We start from the raw sequence: 20,845 nt of genomic DNA, 5'->3' as shown, positions 1-20,845 counted from the left end.
GCTTGTAAGATTCTAAGGGCATTTCGGATTTGACTCCGCTTGTGCATAGCGTCGTCAAATTAGTAGGACATTCCTACTGGCTTCATTGTATCTTGGAGGCAGTTCGCGGATCCCCTTTGCACACTTCTAGTGGGGGCGAAATCTGTCTTAAGGAAAGCGATTTCGCGCCTTGAAGCAAACTGGTTACTGCTTTTTCTTTCCAACAGATACAGATACAGGTACCTAAAGTAGCAATTTTACATGCATAAGATAAGACATGTGAGTTGCCAGGAAATTTCACGGAAAGGCAGTTCGAGGTTGACTTGCTTGAGAGAAAATATTGTTTTACGAGCCCTTTTATTTGGAGGGATCAAATTTCCATTAAATAAAAGAGCCCCACCGTTTTTCTAGACTATAAAAACTGGTAAAAGAGTCGCTGCAGAACCTGCCAATTTTTCAGCCGTTGGATCAGAATCTCGAGATCGTACTTCCGCCTGCTCTCCTAAGACTAACGGAAACTTACAGCGCACTTTAGCAAGAGCGAGCTCCTTTAATTATAAAAGGATGACCCATCCTTATATTGGATTGGAAAACACTTTGAAAACAGGAATCCGTTTGGAAAATAAAAACGGGACTGAAATGACAGTAGATTATGCTTTAATCGGATTTGATCTTCTCCATTTGTCTTTTAGTGGACGTGGCTCTAATGATTGAATCCCGTTTTCCTACCAGTGCTCGGATTGGATTTATCGTCGTAAAAGAAGGACCTAAGCCCATTAATTGGGTCCTAAATTGGATTTAGGGTTAGGGTTTCAAAATTTCCAATCCCCTTTCGAGAAGCTGTATAATGAAGGGGATGCATTTCTTGATGAATTATCTTACAAATTTAGCTGTTCGATTAGATTTTAACTCGTTTTGATGGATCGAATAGGTTCTGAACCGTCTGATTTTTAGCTATAAATGGATTCAGACATTACTAACCCTAACCCTAATAATTGCATCCACGATGAGGATGTTGACATTATTCCTCCAAATGAGGAATTAGGTGTTGATAGAGAAGAAGAAGAGGAGTTGAATTCTCTGTTATTGTTTCAAAATGGCGAAATTGCGAAAAGGCCGAGCAATTCACGACGGAAAGTACAGTGGAATGATAAGAATGGTAACAGGCTCGTGGAAGTTTTGGAATTCCAACCTAGGTAATCTTTATGTTTAATTTAATTCAATGGCTTGTTTTTCTTTACAACTTTTCATCTATTTGAATGCCTAAGGTTAGGTTTTGGAATTTTGATGTTTCTGCTTTTTCTCGCATTGGATTCCTGCTAGTTTGCTCAGTTTGTTGGTTTTAAGTCTGAAGATTATCATTTTCCCCCCTATTTTAATGGTTTAATGTGGATTTCATTCTTTGGCATTGAAGAAAGCATTTGGTTGAACAGCTAAACAATGTGGAAAATGGGTTTCACCCTTTTCGAATCTAGGATTTGGGGACGCTTTGGATGCCTTGGAAATTATTTGCATATTATCTTATTATATAGACATGGGTTTGAAGTTAAATATGGTTATTTGCAAAATAATGGCTAAAATGGTTTGGTAAATGATATATTTAATGGCTTCCACAGAGGTTTTAATGTCCCATTCGCAAATAAGATTAACTTAGGATAATCTTATTTGCAAATAAGGACTGATTATGATGGCATCCAAAGAGGTCCTTAAAACTGATTACTAAAGCAGGATGCATATTGAAAGCATTCACATGTTGAACGGTTTGAGATAGTGTGGTTAACTTGATTGAAGTCTTGAAAGAATAAAGGTCAAAATAATTATAATGTGATGGTGTCAAATGGCTATAACCCTTAAAAAGAGTGAGTAAAGTCTTGTCCTCTGTGTAAGAGTTCATTGCTGCAATTTCTTTTGCTATATTTCTTTATGTGCTTCTTCATATTAACCACGTAGGCTTTTCATTTCAGCTGCCATTGATGCTGCAGAAACCATTGTTCAATGTTTTAGGTATTGAAATTGTCTCAGTTGCTTCAAAACCAAAATGTATTGCTGATATGTGCTGTGTCTCACTGATACACCCGACACACACTGTAGACACCCCATTTTGACCGGACCATTTTTCCCAAAATCGAATAAATTTATGAAATCGAGTAAATTCCCCCGAAATTCCTGAAGAGGTGGGCCCCAAGTGCAGAGAAAACTCAAAATGGTACCCACCCACTGCAGTGCAAAATTCCTAAGAGGCTGCTAATATCGCTAGGAGTGCATTTATCAAAGCGTGCGTGTGTTAAATCACTTTCCCATGTTAAGCAGGAGGGGAGTGAATTAGCCAGCTTGGGGCTGCTTGGAGAAGAGAGAGGGAATAATATACCATTCCCTTTAAGAGATGAAAAGCCAAATAGGGTATAGTGGCAAGAGGGTAAAATTGCCTTCTCCTTGGGATATTTAGTAAAATGGACATTATTTTCTTTTCAAGCAACATGCATGGGCCATTGGATTAAGGAGGTGAGGTGTAGGTCTTAGATCAGCTAGACACTCTAGGTTTTTAGGGTTTCTAGGATAGAATTAGGGCAAGAGGCATAGCGAAGCAAGGGCCATAGGATCAAGAAGGGAATGAAATGGATGGCTGAGATTAGCATGAGGGCTTCAACCCTAGCTATAAAATCTCAAGGAGTCTCGTGGGTATAGGAGAAGAGTAACAGAGAGAGAGGGAGGAAGAGAAAAAGGGGCAAAACTGAGAAAGAGGGAGAAAGAGACTGGCCAAACGAACTCCACCACCACCATCCTTCACCATCTCCATCACTCACTCCAACCTCCTTCTCCACCCATTCCACGGCCACCAACTACCATCCCACCACCACCTCTGCAACTCCGACAACCACCACCACCATCGCCTCTATTCACTATCCTTCTCACCCCTTTTGCAGATTTTATTAAAAACCCTCTTCCACAGCCACCTTCTTCTACCTCCAAACCCCTGTTCTCTTAACCCCATTGAAACTCAGCTCCGGCCGGCCACCTACCACTCCATCGGCCACCATCCCCATTTCTATCCCTTCCTTCACAGCCACAACCCATAACCCACATCTGCAACCTCCGATCAAATCCACCCCAAACCCTTCTTCAAAACCCATCTAGATTCTCCACCTCCGTCCACCATCTCCGACCAACCCCTCTTCTCCGGTCACTCCTCCTCCAGCCGACCCCTCCATTGCCGCCACCATCTCTTCTCCTCCATCCAACCACCATCAAACCCATTTTTGTTTTTTTATTTACAAACCCCCATCATCTTCTTCAACCTCCAACCATCCATCACTCCCTCCACCACCACTATCCCCATTTTTGAAAAAAGAAAAGAGAGAGAGAGAGAGAGAGAGAGAGAGAGAGAGAGAGAGAGAGAGAGAGAGAGAGGTTTGGGGTCGTCTTCTCCGACCTCGTTCTTGCCGACCATTTGCTCCGGCCACCGACCCTACCACCATTTTCTTTTACCCATCAAACCCACTTGGGTTTTCTTCCATTTGCAGCCACTCCTCCCTTCATCTACCAAAACCCAAAACCCAAAACCCATCCCCATTTCTAACACTATTGATTCCGGCAATCTTGCCGGAATCCGGCTGTGTCACGCCACCATTTCCGGCCATCACCTCTATCCCACTAATTCCCCTCTTCAATTTCAATTTCTTGATCCCAATTGGTCCCATTTTGGCCTCGTTAATACCCACATCAAATACCCCATCAAAACCCATTTCAATTCCCATTATTTCAGCTTTCATCTCCGACCTCTTAATTCAAGCTTCACCATCAGCTTCTCTTCCGGCATTTCGGGTACCGGCACCGATACTCCAATGAGCGTTTGGTGATTGCGATTTCATCCAGCACAGGTATGTGGAATTGCTATGTGTTAAAGGATTTCATGGTTAGGGATACCCTTTATTATTTTCCATCATTCTCTTGAGAATATTATCAGTACAACTATGTTTGGTCAATGTATAATCTCAGCTGGTCTTCAATATTTAGTTGCATGTTTTGGGCTTGCAAATCTGCAATCTCTTTGTTTACCTCGGTCTGAAAGTAGTATAACCTTGCTTTTGGTTATACTCTTGGGCATGTATGGTAGATGAGTTAAGAAGTATTTGGGTTTATGATTGAAATCATTTTGGGTGTTGTCTGTGATTCCTTATATGCTCTAATTTGGAAATGAGAGCCTTGCTAAGTCATGCATGTACATGACAAGGAGAAATCTGCTTGAAGGCATGTTCAGACAGTTTACCTTATAGGGGTGCTGTTTGGGTGTAAATAAAGTTTGAACGACTAATGGGACTTATTAAAACTCCATAAGTCACTTTAGAAATGCTCCCTACCTCATTTGCATGCTTGTTAACCCAACCCTGTGTATTTGCTAGTTGAATTCCCAAAACATTGACTTTAGTTGGTTATGGAAAAGATGTTTATATTTTAAATTCATGGGTGTTCAGTGCCATTTGATCCTCTTTTTCTGCCATTCAAAAGGGAATTAAGGTTGCTTAAATAGGGAATCCCTAATTAATCAGATGGACAGACAAGTAAAGGACATATTTAACCTAGTATGTTCAATTCATTCCGGGTGTCTTATGAGTAATAACTCTAGTATCTTTCTATACAAGACCAAGCCTCCAAAAGACCATTCCATTTCAACCTTGTCTTCACTCATGAGCTGTATGGTTTAAATATCTCAACTTCACCCATGAATTGACTCCTTTCCAAATGCTTCTTGGGAAATGATGACATTTTTTTTTTTTGGGGGTTCAAATAGGGTTTCGGAGTCCTTATATACATTTGTGATCTCTATCAATCTTTCGAAATTTCCCTTCTCTTGTGATCTACTTCAATTTTGAGATTATTCTTTTCGCATTTTCGGAACTCTCATCTACTCTAGGGATTGCATAGATATGAGACTTTCGGGCGATGACGGAATGTTTCTTGAGCCACCCCTTTGCCCTTCATGTCTCCTTTCTTATCTTGTCACTTCTCATAGGGCTTAGGGATTCCCTCTTCTCCGCGATCATTATTGCTTACAGGGTTCGGGGTTTCTTCTTCTTCGGGTTCACTCTCCTCACGTTCTTAGGGATCCTACTCGGGCTTCGGGATTCCTTCGATTATAGGAACATTTCCTTGGGTTTCTTCTCCATTCAGAGTCATTCTCCTTACGTTCCCTGGGATACTCTTTGTGTTTCGAGATTCCATTGATCATGGGAACGTTTCGTCGGGGTAGGCGATGACGGACGGCAACCTCTTGAGTCAAAACCCCCTTTCAATCAAAAGGGATAAAAAATACATAAAAATCCAAAAACAACAAAAACATAAAAAAGCAACAAAAGCGTTTTTCGAAAAGCTGTTTCGAACTACGTTGGCTTGATCCCTTTTCACAGGGTACGTAGGCAGCTTGGGATTCTCGTCCCAAGTTCAGTCAAACTTTTCAATAAAATTATTTAAACCCTTCAAAAAATCATTCAAACTTTTCAATAAAATCATTTAAACCCTTCAAAAAATCATTCAAACTTTTCAATAAAATCATTTAAACCCTTCAAAAAATCATTCAAACATTTTCTAAAAAATCTTTTAAACCTTTCACACCAAAAAGCAAATTGGGCAAGGATGAATGATTACCAGGTCACTCAGAGCCTTCCTTTCATTTCATTTCCGATTTTGATCGTGGTTTTTCAACGTTTTATCGGGTTTTGAGACGGGCGACGACGTAGCGTGGCCCCTTCACAGGGATTGTCCTCGCTGAGCCCAACGATAGGCTATGACGATCGTGAGACTTATCCGATCTTTAGCGGATCAGGATCGCTGAGCTTGATTCATTAGAATCGCTCCCTGAGCCTATCGTACGCTCCCTTTTCTTTTCCCTGGCATTCTTGGTCCTCATGTACCGTTGATTTTCTGATTCATTTCTTTCCCTGTATCTTTTAGCTCATTGTGTGTTTATCTTTGACTTCTTATGTGCTACTGTTAGCTTGCTTACTTTCCTAGCATGAGATTGATTATTATTTTCTTAGCATTATCTCTTACATAGGCTCGCATGCTAGTGTGTCTATTCTATTGCTTTGGTAGTTTACTGTTGTGCTTATCTGTCCTCTCACTTGCTTAGTTGTATCATTTATTCATCTTATCTTGATTATCTGCTTAGCTATAGCTGTGCGTGCGGATGTTGCTGCTTTCCTAGATGTCATGGGTTAGGATTAGATGCGGTGAGTTAGGATTTGGATGTTTATTTTCTTTTGCCCATCCCTGGGTTATGCATGCTTAGATAGACGTTTTCTCGGGGATACTCGTTCCCATTTCACATGATTTTAGCCCAAAACTCTTCAAAATTAATTAAAAATGGCATAAGAGACCAGGTGCTTGCACTTGGGCGAATTGGGGGCGCTTAACACCTTCCCCATTCGTCATCAGGCACGGACTTTTGTATCTCTGGTTATTCGTTGTAACAGAGTATTTCATAGGATCCAGGGCCTACTTCCTTGGATGGCGACTCTTCTTTGTTATAGGTACATCTTAGTTCCGGGCTAGTCCTTGAATCGTGAGGTATCTCATTTATATCGCCACCCATGCTGTGAGTGGCACCATTTTGAGAGTTCTTTGGTAGAGCTCTCCTTCACATTGTGGAGATCTTAGAGGATCGGCGTGGGATCTTGTGTCCCTCGCCATTCGTCTTCGGGATCGGGGTCCACACACACCTCTGATATGCCCATGAAAAATCAGAAGAAATATAAAATAATTGAAAATAAGAATAATTGACAATGAAGCTAATAAATAACACCTGTATTATATATTTAATTGTCTTGACAAAAGGCAAAGTCCTGACAGCTTTATTCTTACATGAGAATCCTTTGAATTATGTAACTTTTCTGCTTCTATTTATTTTTTCATAACCTCAATATATATATTTTTGAGATAACCTCAATATATTGAAAGTCTCCTAATATGATTTACTTTGGTGAGCATCGAGGCACTTCTACAATTCTATGATCTAAGAATAAAATTGATTAAGAACTAGTTAGATATTGGATCCCCATTAGTTCAAAGTACAAAGTATAATAGTTTAATCATGATCCATCACATCACTCCGTTAGTGTCATCATAATGTGGACCAACATAATTCATCAAAGTATGAATTACGAAGAAACTAAACTGAAACATTTCAGCTAAAATTTCAGATTTCGGCCAAGGCCACGACAATATGATACACATGTCCCTATGATGGCCGTAAAAATATGTACACTTTTAGAATGAGAAAATCAGAAATTGTTCTTTTGCCAAGTAAAGAGGAAAAGACACTCTAATCATTACAAGAGGAGGGTAGCAATTTTCTCACTTCCTCAAAGTTTGCAAAAGAAAGTGAGAGTGGTGGTAATTGTGTGCATGCTACTTGCTGAAGGATTAGAACCTAGTGAGTTAGAACCTCTCTTAGAGGAATTCAAGGATGTCACACCCGATTAGTTACCCAGTGGACTTCCTCCTCTAAGAGACATTCAATATTAAATTGATTTGATCCTAGTTCTTATCTTCCTAACAAAGCACACGACTGTATGGGCCCTAAAGAATATGGAGATTTGAATAGGCAAGTCATGGAGTTGTTGAAGAAAGGTAACATCAAAGAAAGCATGCGCTCTTGTGTGGTGCTAGCCTAATTAACTCCAATGACAGATGGAACATAGCATATGTGTGTGACAGTCGTGCCATTAACCGGATCACTATCAAATGTTGTTTCCCATTCCAAAAATTGATCATATATTTGACATGATTGCCGGTGTAAAGATGTTTTTCAAAATTGATCTTAGAAGTGGCAACCATTGAATTCGAATAAAGCTGGATGATGAATGGAAGACTGCTTTCAAGACTTGTGAAGGCTTGCATGAGTGACTTGTTATGCCATTTAGCCTCACCAGTGCTCCAAGTACCTTCATAAGGGTAATGAATCAAGTCCTTCATCCTTTCATTGGAAAGTTTGTTGTTGTTTATTTTGATGATATTCTTGTTTATAGTCATGATAAATGTAAGCAAGTAGATCATTTGAGGGTTGTTCTAACCACTTTGAGAGGTGAAAATCTCTGTATAAACCTCAACAAATATTCTTTCATGATAACTAGCCTAGCTTTCCTAGGCTTTGTGCTGACTTCCACAAGGATTGAAGTGGATGATAAGAGGACCAAAGTTCTCCAAGAATGACCTATACCAAAAAGCTTGCAAGAAGTGGGTAATTTCCATGGACTGGGTTCATTCTATCGCTGATTCATAAGAAATTTCAGCACTATATCAGCCCCCTTGACGGATTGCATGAAGAAAGATGGATTCAAGAGGACAATGGAGGCCGAAAAGTGTTTTCAACTTGTAAAAGACAAGTTGTCCACCGCTCTAGTGCTTGCTTTGCTGAACTTTGAGAAGATGCTCGAGGTTGATTCTGATGCCTCTCTGATGGGGACATCAACAACGGGCGTGGATTCAAAGTTTACAAGCGCAGATGTGGACGAGAATTATGGTGTAGACTCTAGCATGGGCCACGGACATTGCCGTTTTTTTTATTTACTTTCTATTTTCGTCATTTTATTTGTAGCCTACTTTTTAGGCATCAAATCTCACCCGCTTGGTGTGTTTTTAGTATTATTAGAAAGGTTTTTCAATTACCTATCTAATGGGCCCAAGATCACATGATTTTGATGTGATTTGAGCAAGTTATGAGTATTTTTAGGAAGGGGTATAGGTCAATTACAAGATTACTATTTTTGGTAAGTTTATATCTTTATTTAGCTTTGCTTTAGATAAGATAAATGGTTGAGATCAGTTCTTAACTTTATGTTATCTTCTAGGGTTTCTTTTCTTATATATATATATCTTATGAAAACAATGTAAGGGACTTTTGAATATTGAATAGAATTGAGATTTTCTTTTGTGAGAGACTGAGAGTTATTGTGGCTTGGACTTCTTCTTCTCTTCTCTTCTAGGTGGTTTGAAACCATCTTCTCTCATCTCTTCTCCTCTATTATCTTCTATTTCTTCAATCAAATCAGCACAAAGAATGTTAGTAAATCAAATTTTGTTTTTTTTCTTTGTTCTTGAACCCTAAAATACAAAAATCCAAAATCCATAGATCTCTCTTGTTCTTCAAGATCTCATTTCAAGACTTTGAAGGATTGTTTTTATGATTAAACCTCAGCCTAAATACCCAAGAACCATAGCTTTAAATTCCTTTTGCAGCCAATTGAAAATTCGCACCCTTTTCAAGCCCGAAAACCCTTTTTAAAGATCTACAGCCTAAACATACCATCAAATCAGAGCCTAAACCCTAGATTTACCTTTCTTTTAACTTCTAAACCTTAACCTAAGATTTGGACAACAGTATTAAACCAAAATTCCAGATCTGCAAAATTACCAAAATACCCCTACAACCCAAAATTGGACCGTTTTGAGCTTTTTACTGCTGCTGGACATTTTTTCTGGTTTTCTTCATTGGATATTATTATTTCCATGCTTGTGTGACATCTATTTCATTGGTACTTGCATTAGCTTTTAGTTCTTTTAATTGGCGTAGGGTTAGTTTCAGACTAATCTTTCTATTATCAATTCATGTAACGAGTCTTTATCGCTTTGATTGATTTGTATAAGGTTTAGTTCATGCTTAGTTACAATCTTTACAATTATTTATGTTATTTAAGTTTCATTATTGCTGCTGCCCATAGATTAATTAGGAGTTAAGTCGGCCCTAGGTAAGTTGTTAAGTGTTCTTTTTAATTTTCCGCGTAAGCCCTAAATTGTCCTAAATCCTTAATCCCATTAGGAGTGTAGGATTTTCCCTAAATTAGGTATTGTCCTGCATCAACTTGGTATCAGAGCCTAGAGTTAGTCGTAGGAAACCTTTTAGGGTGTTACGAGTCCAAATTTGTGTTTAGTTCCTCTTTGCATGCCCACAAGGAGTGGTAAGGATTACCACACAATGACATCCGGTGGTCAAATGTCAAATGAGGAGTTGGCCCAACTTGTTAAAGACAACCGTGAAGAGATACGGCTTAGTAAAGTGGACCGTGAAGCTCGCAGTCAGGAATTACAAGCCATTAGCACTCAAATCCAAGCTGTGCAAGTAAGGCTTGCTGCGTTAGAAGGCCTTAGGCAAACTTATCCTGAACAACCAACTGTCCAGAATAATCAGCCTAGGCAAGGGAATCAAGGATTCTAGAATCCACCACCTAATCCTGAAATTGCAGTCAATCAAAATCAAGGTGGCCAGGATCGGAATAGTATAAGGGACAACTTCGAGAATGACCGGCAATTTGGTCATTATAGGATTGGGAACTGGAATGCTCGAGGTGGCCGAGGAAAATCCCGAGGGGGTCATCAGGGATATAGGGCTCCCTATCGCCAGCAGCATGGCGACGATTATGATGATGATCAAGAGTATGATCCTGAGATTGATGGACCCGATTATGCTGGAGACATTATCAAGAAGGTTAAAATTGATGTTCCAGACTTTGATGGAAAATACAACCCTCAAGTATTTTCTGATTGGCGAGTGGCCATCGAACAATATTTCGATTGGTATAACATGTCCCAATCCCGAAGAGTTAGGTTTGCTAAAATAAAGTTGACAGGTCCAGCTCGAACTTATTGGATTGATTTTGAACATCAACTTACTAGGAGAGGTGAGGATAGCATCCAGACATGGGATGAGATGAAGGCCAAGCTTAAAGAAAAGTATTTGCCAATCACCTATAAACAATAGTTGATAAGCCACATGCATAGGCTTAAACAAAACAACTTATCTGTTGGCGAATACATGAATCAATTCGATGAGGCCAAAATACGTAGCGGAGTCCGAGAAGAACCTGAGCAAACTCTCACCAGATTCTTGGATGGACTTAAACCAGAAATCAGAAGGGAAATGAGAGCGCATCTTTTGGGTGATGTTGATCAAGCTTTTCAAGAGGCTAGCGAAATTGAGAAGCACCAAAAGATGTTCTTCCCCAAAAAGTTTAGCAACCAAGCTGGGGAGGCTTCTTACAAGAAACTTGAACAATCAAATCCCAATTATCCTAAGTCCAACAACAACTACCAACCTCCAAAGGACTTTAAGGGTAACTGAGTTTTGGGAGAAGGTCCTAAGAAAGGGCAGTGCTTTAAATGTAAGGGTTATGGACATTATGCACGTGATTGTCCGAACCGTGTTGCATTTGTAGAGCTCCGACAAGATGAAGGAGAGGACTATGATGATCAAGGCAATGAAGTCAAGAATGATGAGGAAAATTATGTGGCTGATGGCTATATTACTGAGGAAGAAGAATTAGAGGAGGAAGAAAATCCAAACAAGTTTAGCGTGATGAGATGTATGATCGCGCAACCGAAAGTAGATGAAGACTGGAGAAGGAACAGCATTTTTTTCACTTTCACTAAACATCAAGGCAAGAACTGCCGCGTTATTATTGATAGTGGAAGTTGCATGAATGTGGTTTCTCCCAGTGGAGTTAGCCGAATGGGACTTAAACCCGAGCCACATCCAAATCCCTATAAAGCTGCCTGGGTTGATCAGTCAACCATTCCGGTTACCCAGAGATGTCTTGTGCCTCCTCTATTTTTATCATACACCGACACAATTTGGTGCGATGTCTTTGAGATGAATGTTGCTCACATTTTACTAGGACGACCGTGGTTGTATGACAGAGATGTTGTGCACTATGGGAAATCCAACACATATTCGTTTGAGCATAAAAGGGAAGAAAATTACCTTACAGCCATGCCCATCGCAACCATTCAAGGTGGCTAAAAAGAAGGACATTGCTTCCACCAGCAACTCCAAGAAATCCTTAGGTATTCTTAATCAAAAGGATTTTGAAAGAGAGTGTAAAGAGTCTGAAAAGATTTACGCTCTAGTGGCAAAAGAGGATTATGGCCTCCAGAATGAGGCCGTTATTGAAATTCCTCCTAAGGTGAAACCGTTAATGAAAGAATGAGGAATTATTTTCTGAGGAACTACCAGATGAACTACCTCCTATGCGAGACATTCAGCATGCCATTGATCTAGTTCTTGGATCCTCTTTGCCGAACTTGCCCCACTATCGCATGAACCCCAAAGAACATGCCGAGTTAAAGAGGGAAATAGATGAACTTTTGAGCAAAGGCTTGATTCGAGAAAGCATGAGTCCATGTGCGGTACCCGCATTGCTTACGCCAAAAAAGGATGGAAGTTGGCACATGTGCGTCGATAGTCGAGCCATAAATAAGATCACTGTCAAGTATCGATTTCCAATTCCTAGACTTGATGATATGCTTGACATGATGGCTGGCTCTGCCATCTTTTCAAAGATAGATCTTAAAAGTGGGTATCACCAAATTAGAGTTCGAGTTGGTGACGAGTGGAAGACCGCCTTTAAGACAAATGATGGTTTATATGAATGGTTAGTTATGCCTTTGGCTTAACAAATGCACCAAGCACATTCATGAGAATAATGACACAAGTGCTTAGACCATTCATTGGCAAGTTTTTGGTTGTTTACTTTGATGATATCTTAATTTATAGTAAAATCAAAACTGCCCACTTGTCTCATCTTCGACAAGTATTTGAGACACTCAAGAGAGAAACTATACGTAAACCTGAAGAAATGCACGTTCTTCACTAATCAAGATATATTTCTTGGGTTTATTGCCTCAATTGAGGGTGCAGAAGTTGATCCTGAGAAGGTTAGGGCTATTGTTGAGTGGCCAGAACCCACTAATATTCATGAGGTTCGAAGCTTCCATCGATTGGCAACATTCTATCGGAGGTTCATTAAAGGGTTCAGTTCCATTATGGCTCCCGTGACGGATTGCATAAAAAAAGGGGAGTTCAAGTGGACCAAGAGTGCCACGAAAGCATTTCAAGAAGTTAAGAAGCTCATGACTGAGGCCCCAATATTGCGTCTACCAGACTTTTCTAAGGTATTTGAGGTTGCATGTGACGCATCTGGTGTCGGAATTGGTGGTGTTCCAAGTCAAGAGGGACACCCAGTTGCCTATTTTAGTGAAAAACTTAATGAGGCTAGGCTAAAGTATACCACTTACGAGAAAGAATTTTATACAGTAGTCCAGGCTTTGCACCATTGGAGACACTATCTGCTACCACAAGAGTTTGTGTTATACTCCGATCATCAAGCACTCAGATATCTTAACTCGCAGGAGAAATTGAAACAAATACATGCAAGATGGGTAGAGTATCTGCAAGAGTACACTTTTGTCCTCAAACATCGTCCAGGTGTTGAGAATACAGCTGCAGATGCCCTCAGTCGTGTCACACTTCTCATGACTTCTAAAGCCTTCCAGAAGATCAATGCCTCATGTGAATTTCAAGCGTGGAGTCATGTTAAGAACTTATTGAATTCATGAGTGTAGAAGTCATTGGGTTTGACAAGATAAAAGATGAATATGTCAAATGCCCAGACTTTGGAGTAGTGTATGCTAGCTTGAACAATGGACATTCCGATTTACGTTTGATTATTTAATGCGGGATGGTTATTTGTTCAAGGGAACTAAGTTGTGTTTGCCTCGTACCTCCTTGCGAGATTTTATGGTATGGGAATTACATGCTGGAGGAACTGCAGGACACTTTGGTCGAGATAAGACCATGTCATTGGTTGAAGATAGGTTCTATTGGCCTGGATTAAAGAGAGATGTTAGTAGGATTGTTAGCCATTGTCGAACTTGTCAAACAGCCAAGATGCATAAACAGAATATGAGATTGTATACTCCATTGCCCGTACCATATGCCCCATGGGAGGATGTGAGTATGGATTTTGTTTTAGGCTTTCCGAGAACTCAAAGAAGACATGATTCTATATTTGTAGTGGTAGATAGGTTCTCAAAGATGGCTCATTTTATCCCTTGTTCTAAGACATCCGATGCTTCTGTCATTGCTCAGATTTTCTTTTCTGAGGTTGTGAAACACCATGCTCTCCCAAAGACAATTGTGTCTGATCGTGATGTTAAGTTCACCAGTCACTTGTGGAGTATGATGGGAACTGAGTTGAAATTTTCTAGTGCGTACCACCCACAAACAGATGGTCAGACAGAGGTCATTAATAGGAGTCTAGGGAATCTCCTTAGGTGTCTTGTTGGTGACAACCTTTCTAGTTGGGATAGAGTTCTACCTCAAGCTGAGTTTGCCTAGTACAAGTCTTTCCCCTTTTTAGATTATCACAGGCTATTCCCCTAGAAAACCAGTTGACCCTTTTTAGATTATCACAGATCAATGATTCCTGGATCACAGTTGATGAGCTTCAGGAGCTTGATCCAGATTTGTTAGAGCAGTACGAGCAGTTTAATTCACCGGAGGTGAATTTTTCCAAGCAGGGGATAAATGATGGGGACATCAACAACGGGCGTGGATTCAAAGTTTTCAACAAGAATGATGGCGTAGACTCTAGCATGGGCCACAGACATTGCCGTTTTTTTATTTACTTTTTATTTGTAGCCTACTTTTTAGGCATTAAATCCCACCCGTTTGGTGTGTTTTTAGTATTATTAGAAAGGTTTTTCAATTACCTATCTAATGGGCCCAAGATCACATGATTTGGATGTGATTTGAGCAAGTTATGAGTGTTTTTAGAAAGGGGTATAGGTCAATTACGGGATTACTATTTTTGGTAAGTTTATATCTTTATTTAGCTTTGCTTTAGATTAGATGAATGGTTGAGATCAGTTCTTAACTTTAGGTTATCTTCTAGGGTTTCTCTTCTTATATATACATCTTATGAAAACAATGTAAGGGACTTTTGAATATTGAATAGAATTGAGATTTTCTTTTGTGAGAGTTATTGTGGCTTGGACTTCTTTTTCTCTTCTCCTCTAGGTGGTTTGAAACCATCTTCTGTCATCTCCCCTCCTCTCCTCTATTATCTTCTATTTCTTCAATCAAATCAGCACAAAGAATGTTAGTAAATCAAATTTTCTTTTTTTCTTTGTTCTTGAACCCTAAAATACAAAAACCCAAAATCCATAGATCTCTCTCGTTCTTCAATATCTCGTTTCGAGACTTTGAAGGATTGTTTTTATGATTAAACCTCAGCCTAAACACTCAAGAACGATAGCTTTAAATCCTTTTTGCAGCCAATTGAAAATTCGCACATTTTTTAAGCCCGAAAACCCTTTTTAAAGATCTATAGCCTAAACCTACCATCAAATCAGAGCCTAATACCTAGATTAACCTTTCTTTTACCTTCTAAACCTTAACCTAAGATTTGAACAGCAGTATTAAACCAAAATTCCAGATCTGCAAGATTACCAAAATACCCCTACAACCCAAAATTAGACCGTTTTGAGCTTTTTACTGCTGCTGGACATTTTTTCTGTTTTTCTTCATTGGATATTATTATTTTCATGCTTGTGTGACATCTATTTCATTGGTACTTGCATTAGCTTTTAGTTATTTTAATTGGTTGCTTGCGTAGGCTTAGTTTCGGACTAATCTTTCTATTATCAATTCATCTAACGAATCTTTATCGCTTTGATTGATTTGTATAAGGTTTAGTTCATGCTTAGTTACAATGTTTATAATTATTTATGCTATTTAAGTCTCATTATTGCTGCTGCTTATAGATTAATTAGGAGTTAATTCGGCCCTAGGTAAGTTGTTAAGTGTTCTTTTAATTTTTCGCGTAAGCCCTAAATTGTCCTAAAGCCTTAATCCCATTAAGAGTGTAGGATTTTTCCTAAATTAGGTATTGTCCTGCATCACTCTCATGTGGGCATTGGCGGAGTAGTTAGCCAAGAAGGTCATTCCGTTGCTTTCTTTAGTGAGAAACTCAATAAAGCAAATTTCTCTGCCTATGATAGGGAATTTTATTCCATTATTTAAGCACTTTGGCATTGGGAGTTCATTTTTGAATTCTGATCACGAAGCTCTCAACACATCAACAATCAAAGAAGCCTAAACCGAAGACATGCAAAGTGCCTTCTTACAAGAATATACTTTGTGTTAAAGCACGAGAGTGGAAAATGCAGCCAAGTGGCGCATGCTCTTAGCAGAAGAGTAGCTCTTTTTAATTCCATGAGCTTGTAACTTGAAGGGTTTGACAGTATTAGAGACATTTATGCCATTGATGAGGACTTTGGTGAAATTTGGAAACTTTGTAAAGAAGGGCAGCATAAAGATTATCTTCTCCAGGATGATTTTCTCTTTGAAGGTGTTGTGCAGATGTCTTGTATTTTGGCATTTATATACGACCCTGACGGACTAATGTGCGCGACGCACACGCGGGTCGAGCTACATGTTAGGGTTGCGGGATGAGGTTTTTATTCTTTTGTGTATTCTTGGCCAAGAAGAAAAGACTTTGTAACCCTAATAGTGAAAATCTTCCCCCCGTGGAAGTAGGCAGTGCCGAACCACGTAAAATCTTGTGTTTCTTGTGTGATTGTGTTTCTCTGCATCGTTCTTTTGCTATTTTGTTGCACATCGTGTTCGATCCGTGTTGAGAAGTATTTCTCGAATTTTCTACAGATGGGATTTGCTTATGCATTCCAAAATGCTTTCTTAGAGAGTGCGTTATTAAAGAGCTACATTAGGGAGGTTTAGGATGACATTTTAGAAGAGAAAAATTGGTTTGCTAGTGAAAGAGAATTATTTTTGGCCTACCATTTACTGAGATGTAACCCGTTATGTGAAGAGGTGCTGAATATGCTAAACATGCAAGGGACATAGTCAAAAATTTGTTCCTACAATCCACTACTACTTCCGTAATGCCCCATGGGTAAATGTTAGTATGGATTTTGTGGTTGGCTTTCCAAGAACTCAGAGATGTAATGATCTATTTTTGTAGTTGTTGATCGCTTCTCTAAAATGACTCATTTTATTCCTTGCAAGAAGACTATGGATGCTTCCTACGTTGCCAATCTTTATTTAAAAGGGATGGTTAATCATCATGGTTTTCCCAAATCCATTGTTTCGGATAGGGATACTAAATTCCTTAGTCATTTTTGGAGTTGTTTGTGGAAAAGAATTGGTGCTAGCTTGCTTTATAGTAGTGGTTATCACCCTCGTACCGATGGACTAACCAAGGTGGTAAATCAAACCTTGGAAAATTTTCTTAGGAAATTGGTGGCAAAGAGGCCCAAGCAATGTGATATGGTTCTTCATCAAGCAAAGTTCTCTTATAATTATGTGGTCAATTGTTTTATGGGAAAATAGCCCCTTTGAGATGATCTGTGGAAAAGTTCCAAAACACTATCTTGATCTTGTACCCATTCCTAATCCATCATTGTCAAACAAGAGGGCTAAAGATTTTTCTACCACCATGACATGAATTCATAAAGAAGTGACGAAGAATCTTGAAGAAAGTACTGATAAGTACAAGAAAGCGGCTAATACTCATTTCCGAATAAAAATCTTCAATGAAGGTGATGTTGTGTGGGTTTATTTGATGATGGGATGATATCTCTCTGGTTCTTATAACAAGCTCAAGGAGAAGAAGATTAGTCCATGCCGAATTCTAAAAAAGATCAACGACAATGCATACAAGATTGTGCTCCTGCCAAATATCAACACTCACCAAAGTTTCAATGTTCAAGACTTATCATGGATTGTTTGATTAGAACTCGTGGGCGAGTACTTTCTCACCCAGAGATGGTGCAGTGCCAACTTGGCAGCCATGTCACGTTTAGATGGAGTGTTTGATTACAACTCGTGGGCGAGTTCTTTCTCACCCAGAGATGATGCAGTGCCAACTTGGTAGCCATGTCACGTTTAGGTGGCTTGGTTGTAGTATCCAAGGTTGTTTTTTAATGAATGCTTGGAAGACTTTTTTTACAACTACCTCATTTATTAGTCATAGTAAATTGTATTTCATTAAGAAATTTAGTAAGTTGTGCTTTATTAACTAGTGCCTAGTAAGTTGTATATCATTAACTAGGTCTTGTAAGTTGTGTTTTTTTAAGTATAGTATGTTGTGGTGTTGAGAATTGTAGTAGTTAATGTTATGTAGAGATTCCTGTGTGTAGTTAATGTTGTGTAGAGATTCTCATGTAAGAGTTCTATAAGATGTGTTGTATGAGGAGTGGGGGATTTTGGACATACTTAGATTATTGATAATATATCAATTTGGTTGAGTATTGCTCCCGTTTCCTTTTTCTTCTCTTGGTTGTGTTCTTATGTTCTTCTTTCTTCTTCTTCCGTCTTGACCACCCGCCTTACTTATAATCAATTTAGTTTTTTGAAAAGTTCAGCAAGTATTCAATTAGAGAAGAATGGTATAGCTTATGTTTTTTTGGCAGCAATATACTTACTGTTTTTATTTTAAGTTGCTGCAAATAGAAATTAGACTTTCTTTAGGTTGATCTAAGGCTGAAATTACTCCTATCCCAGTGATTAAGAATTTAGGATTAACACACTCACAATGTCTATACACACATACACATATTTATATATGAATTTTTAATGTAATTTTGTGGAAGTTAATGAATAGTTATAAGTTTGTCCAATAGGTTTTGGCTTTTACCATACATTGATAATGTTTTGTTCAAATTTATTATTGTTCATCTCTCTAATTCTATTTTGCACAATTTGATTGGTGTATTTGCATGATTATTCAATTTTCTAAGCTATCTACTTTTGGTTTATCCCTAGTAGTTTAATTGCATCAAGTTTAATCTCATTGTTAAATTCTTATATAATTTGTGTTCTTAAATTTACTAATATTTCGCATTTTTTAGTGTCCTTGAATGATAAGAAATTAGGATTATACAATTTTTGGTTTAATTTAACTGGATATTGACAAGACGTTGGGAAGATACCCAAACATTCAATAGTATTCATATTGCTCTTCATTTCTTACCGGAGTTGGTCAGTAATTTCAAAGAAATAGGCCACATGGGAAATGCCATGGTGTTATAAAAAGGTAGCACGGACATCCTTGGTTGTAAATGACCAAGATGATGAAATTTCTTCAAGCATGAAAACATGCTGTGAGAAAAATAAATGTACAAACCCTATCATTTATCTACTTCTTGGGAAATACCTGAATTTTCTGTTCTAAATCTCCTAATTGAATTAGATCAATGAGAAAAGTCTAGGCTCTGGGAAATGAATTTGTAAGACTGGGTGTGGACCTGTACAACAACTGCCGGTGTTGTATGGCAGTTCTGCATACAATCTTGCTTAGTATTACACTGTTACTTGGTTAGTGAAATTTGGGAAAGTGCTTCTTAATATTTTAGCTAAAAACTAGCATGGAATGCTGAGAAACAGGTTTCATAAAATATATATCTACTTGGTGCTTCTTGAGAATTGCTCATGCCTTAATGTTAGGCTCTCTATCTGTCCAGAACAGAGATGGCTTCTATCTTCACAAAGCTATTCCGTTTTTGGTAGCTTTTGCTTCCATTTTAGCTATAATGCACTGAATCAATCAAGATTGCATTCCCCATGTTAGGCACCAGGCGCAAAAAAAATGAAACGAGCAAAATAATATTATCAACTTATCTATGTAATCTGAGTATTTTGACTGGTTTATGTGGATAGTAACAGTACACAATTATCCCGATTCTGATAGTTGCACATTCATTCGTAATTTTCATGCAAGCTATCTTGTTTCAAATTGTTCATGGGTCTTTGTTTACTATTCTCATGCATCTTCTTTGTGTTTTTTGTAGTGATACAAGCGACTCAGATGAAGATGAGGATACAGAGTATTGTATCTGTACCGTAATGTAGACCTCGTACAATGCACACATTTATTGGCATTTACTGGCCAGCTCGAATCAACACGGTCGCCACACTACTGATTTGAATTTGGGACTTTCATGTGTTTGCTTATTCAACTTGCTTGCGGATAGTGGGATCAAAGGTCATGCCAATGGAAAGGCATAATTTCTCCTGTTGTGGCATGAATTTGTTTATTTCGGCTGCCTGGAAATTTGATACATCAAGTTGGTTTGATCAACAGATTCTATTTATCATTTGTCGGAGACATCCTTGGCACTTAGAGATGGAAGCAGATGAAGATGAAGAAACCTTTCCCACCCTGTCTGTAAGATATTTATACACAATATAGTTTTCAATGATTTCCTAATGCATCTGAAACTCTCATCCGTATGATTTACATGCTCACTTACCACACGGGGTTGGGCCTGTAGCTCGACGGTTGAGGCTTTGCATCTCAACCTTGAGCTCTCAGGTTCGATCCCAGCTTACCTACCCAAAAAAAAAAAAAAATGCTCACTTACCACACACTACTATGAACATTATGTCATATAGTCATGCTTAATAACACACTTAGTTAACCTCTGCTTTGTTCATTATGTTGCTTGTACCAATGCTCAAAACATTTGCATATTGGATCGGCTGGAACACTAATAAGATACTATTTTTTGGGCAGATGCCAACAAGTTCCATGGTTATTACCGAACAGATTGTACCATTCAGGAAAAAAAAAACCAAGCAGATTGTAGCTATTGTGAAACTTTATAAAATCTATGCAAACCAAGCAGATTTGAAATTAATATGCAGCTCTTAACAAAATCTATGCTTTGTTTCTTTCTTGATAGACAATGTATGACAATAATGTTTGGTATGATATGGTTTTAATGGATGCTTCTCATATCCCTCATCATCGACCTTTGCAATTTGACATACCATTGATGATGGTAACGAAAATACCTATGCGTTTATTAAGTATTGCCTCTAGATTGTATTGGTTCATTTGAAACAAACAACCATAAAGGTAAACTTGGGGAGAACATAAGTTTTCTTTCTTGGGTGTCCAAACTAGTTCTTAAAATATTTGTTGTGTAGGAAGGAATGCTCTTAAAATATTGTGGTGTCCAAACTAGTTCAGGTCCCGTTAGATGAATTTGGTGATGTGTTTCCTACAGATCT

General features: G+C 38.6%; 1 protein-coding gene across 3 annotated transcripts; it reads left to right on the top strand.

The window, feature by feature from the left end:
* Positions 1 to 555: 555 nt before the first annotated feature.
* LOC143889185 (uncharacterized) lies at positions 556 to 20,569 on the top strand. 3 transcript variants are annotated; one of them, XR_013254779.1, is made up of 4 exons: positions 556 to 1,175; positions 19,621 to 19,814; positions 19,914 to 19,997; positions 20,346 to 20,569. XR_013254779.1 is itself a non-coding variant. In XM_077393382.1 (2 exons), the coding sequence occupies exons 1-2, from the start codon at positions 940 to 942 to the stop codon at positions 19,679 to 19,681; spliced, it is 297 nt and encodes a 98-aa protein (XP_077249497.1). In that variant the 5' UTR covers positions 556 to 939; the 3' UTR covers positions 19,682 to 20,043. The 3 variants fall into 3 exon arrangements, 1 of the variants encoding a protein (XP_077249497.1); XR_013254778.1 differs by having other exon boundaries at positions 19,621 to 19,997; XM_077393382.1 differs by lacking the exon at positions 20,346 to 20,569 and having other exon boundaries at positions 19,621 to 20,043.
* Positions 20,570 to 20,845: the final 276 nt, after the last annotated feature.

Source organism: Tasmannia lanceolata, unplaced genomic scaffold (genome assembly GCF_043159265.1).
Source record: "Tasmannia lanceolata isolate RefF3 unplaced genomic scaffold, GAP_Taslan_0.1 ptg000013l, whole genome shotgun sequence".
NCBI classification, from domain to species: Eukaryota; Viridiplantae; Streptophyta; class Magnoliopsida; order Canellales; family Winteraceae; genus Tasmannia; species Tasmannia lanceolata.
Note: the sequence above shows the minus strand (reverse complement) of the source record. Positions and strands in the feature narration are given on the sequence as shown.

Bases quoted from the DNA above. Each gene is read 5' to 3' on its own strand.
- LOC143889185 (XM_077393382.1), top strand. From the start codon at position 940: ATGGATTCAGACATTACTAACCCTAACCCTAATAATTGCATCCACGAT. The intron at 1,176-19,620 runs GTAATCTTTATG...TGTTTTTTGTAG, and splicing joins GTTTTGGAATTCCAACCTAG to TGATACAAGCGACTCAGATG.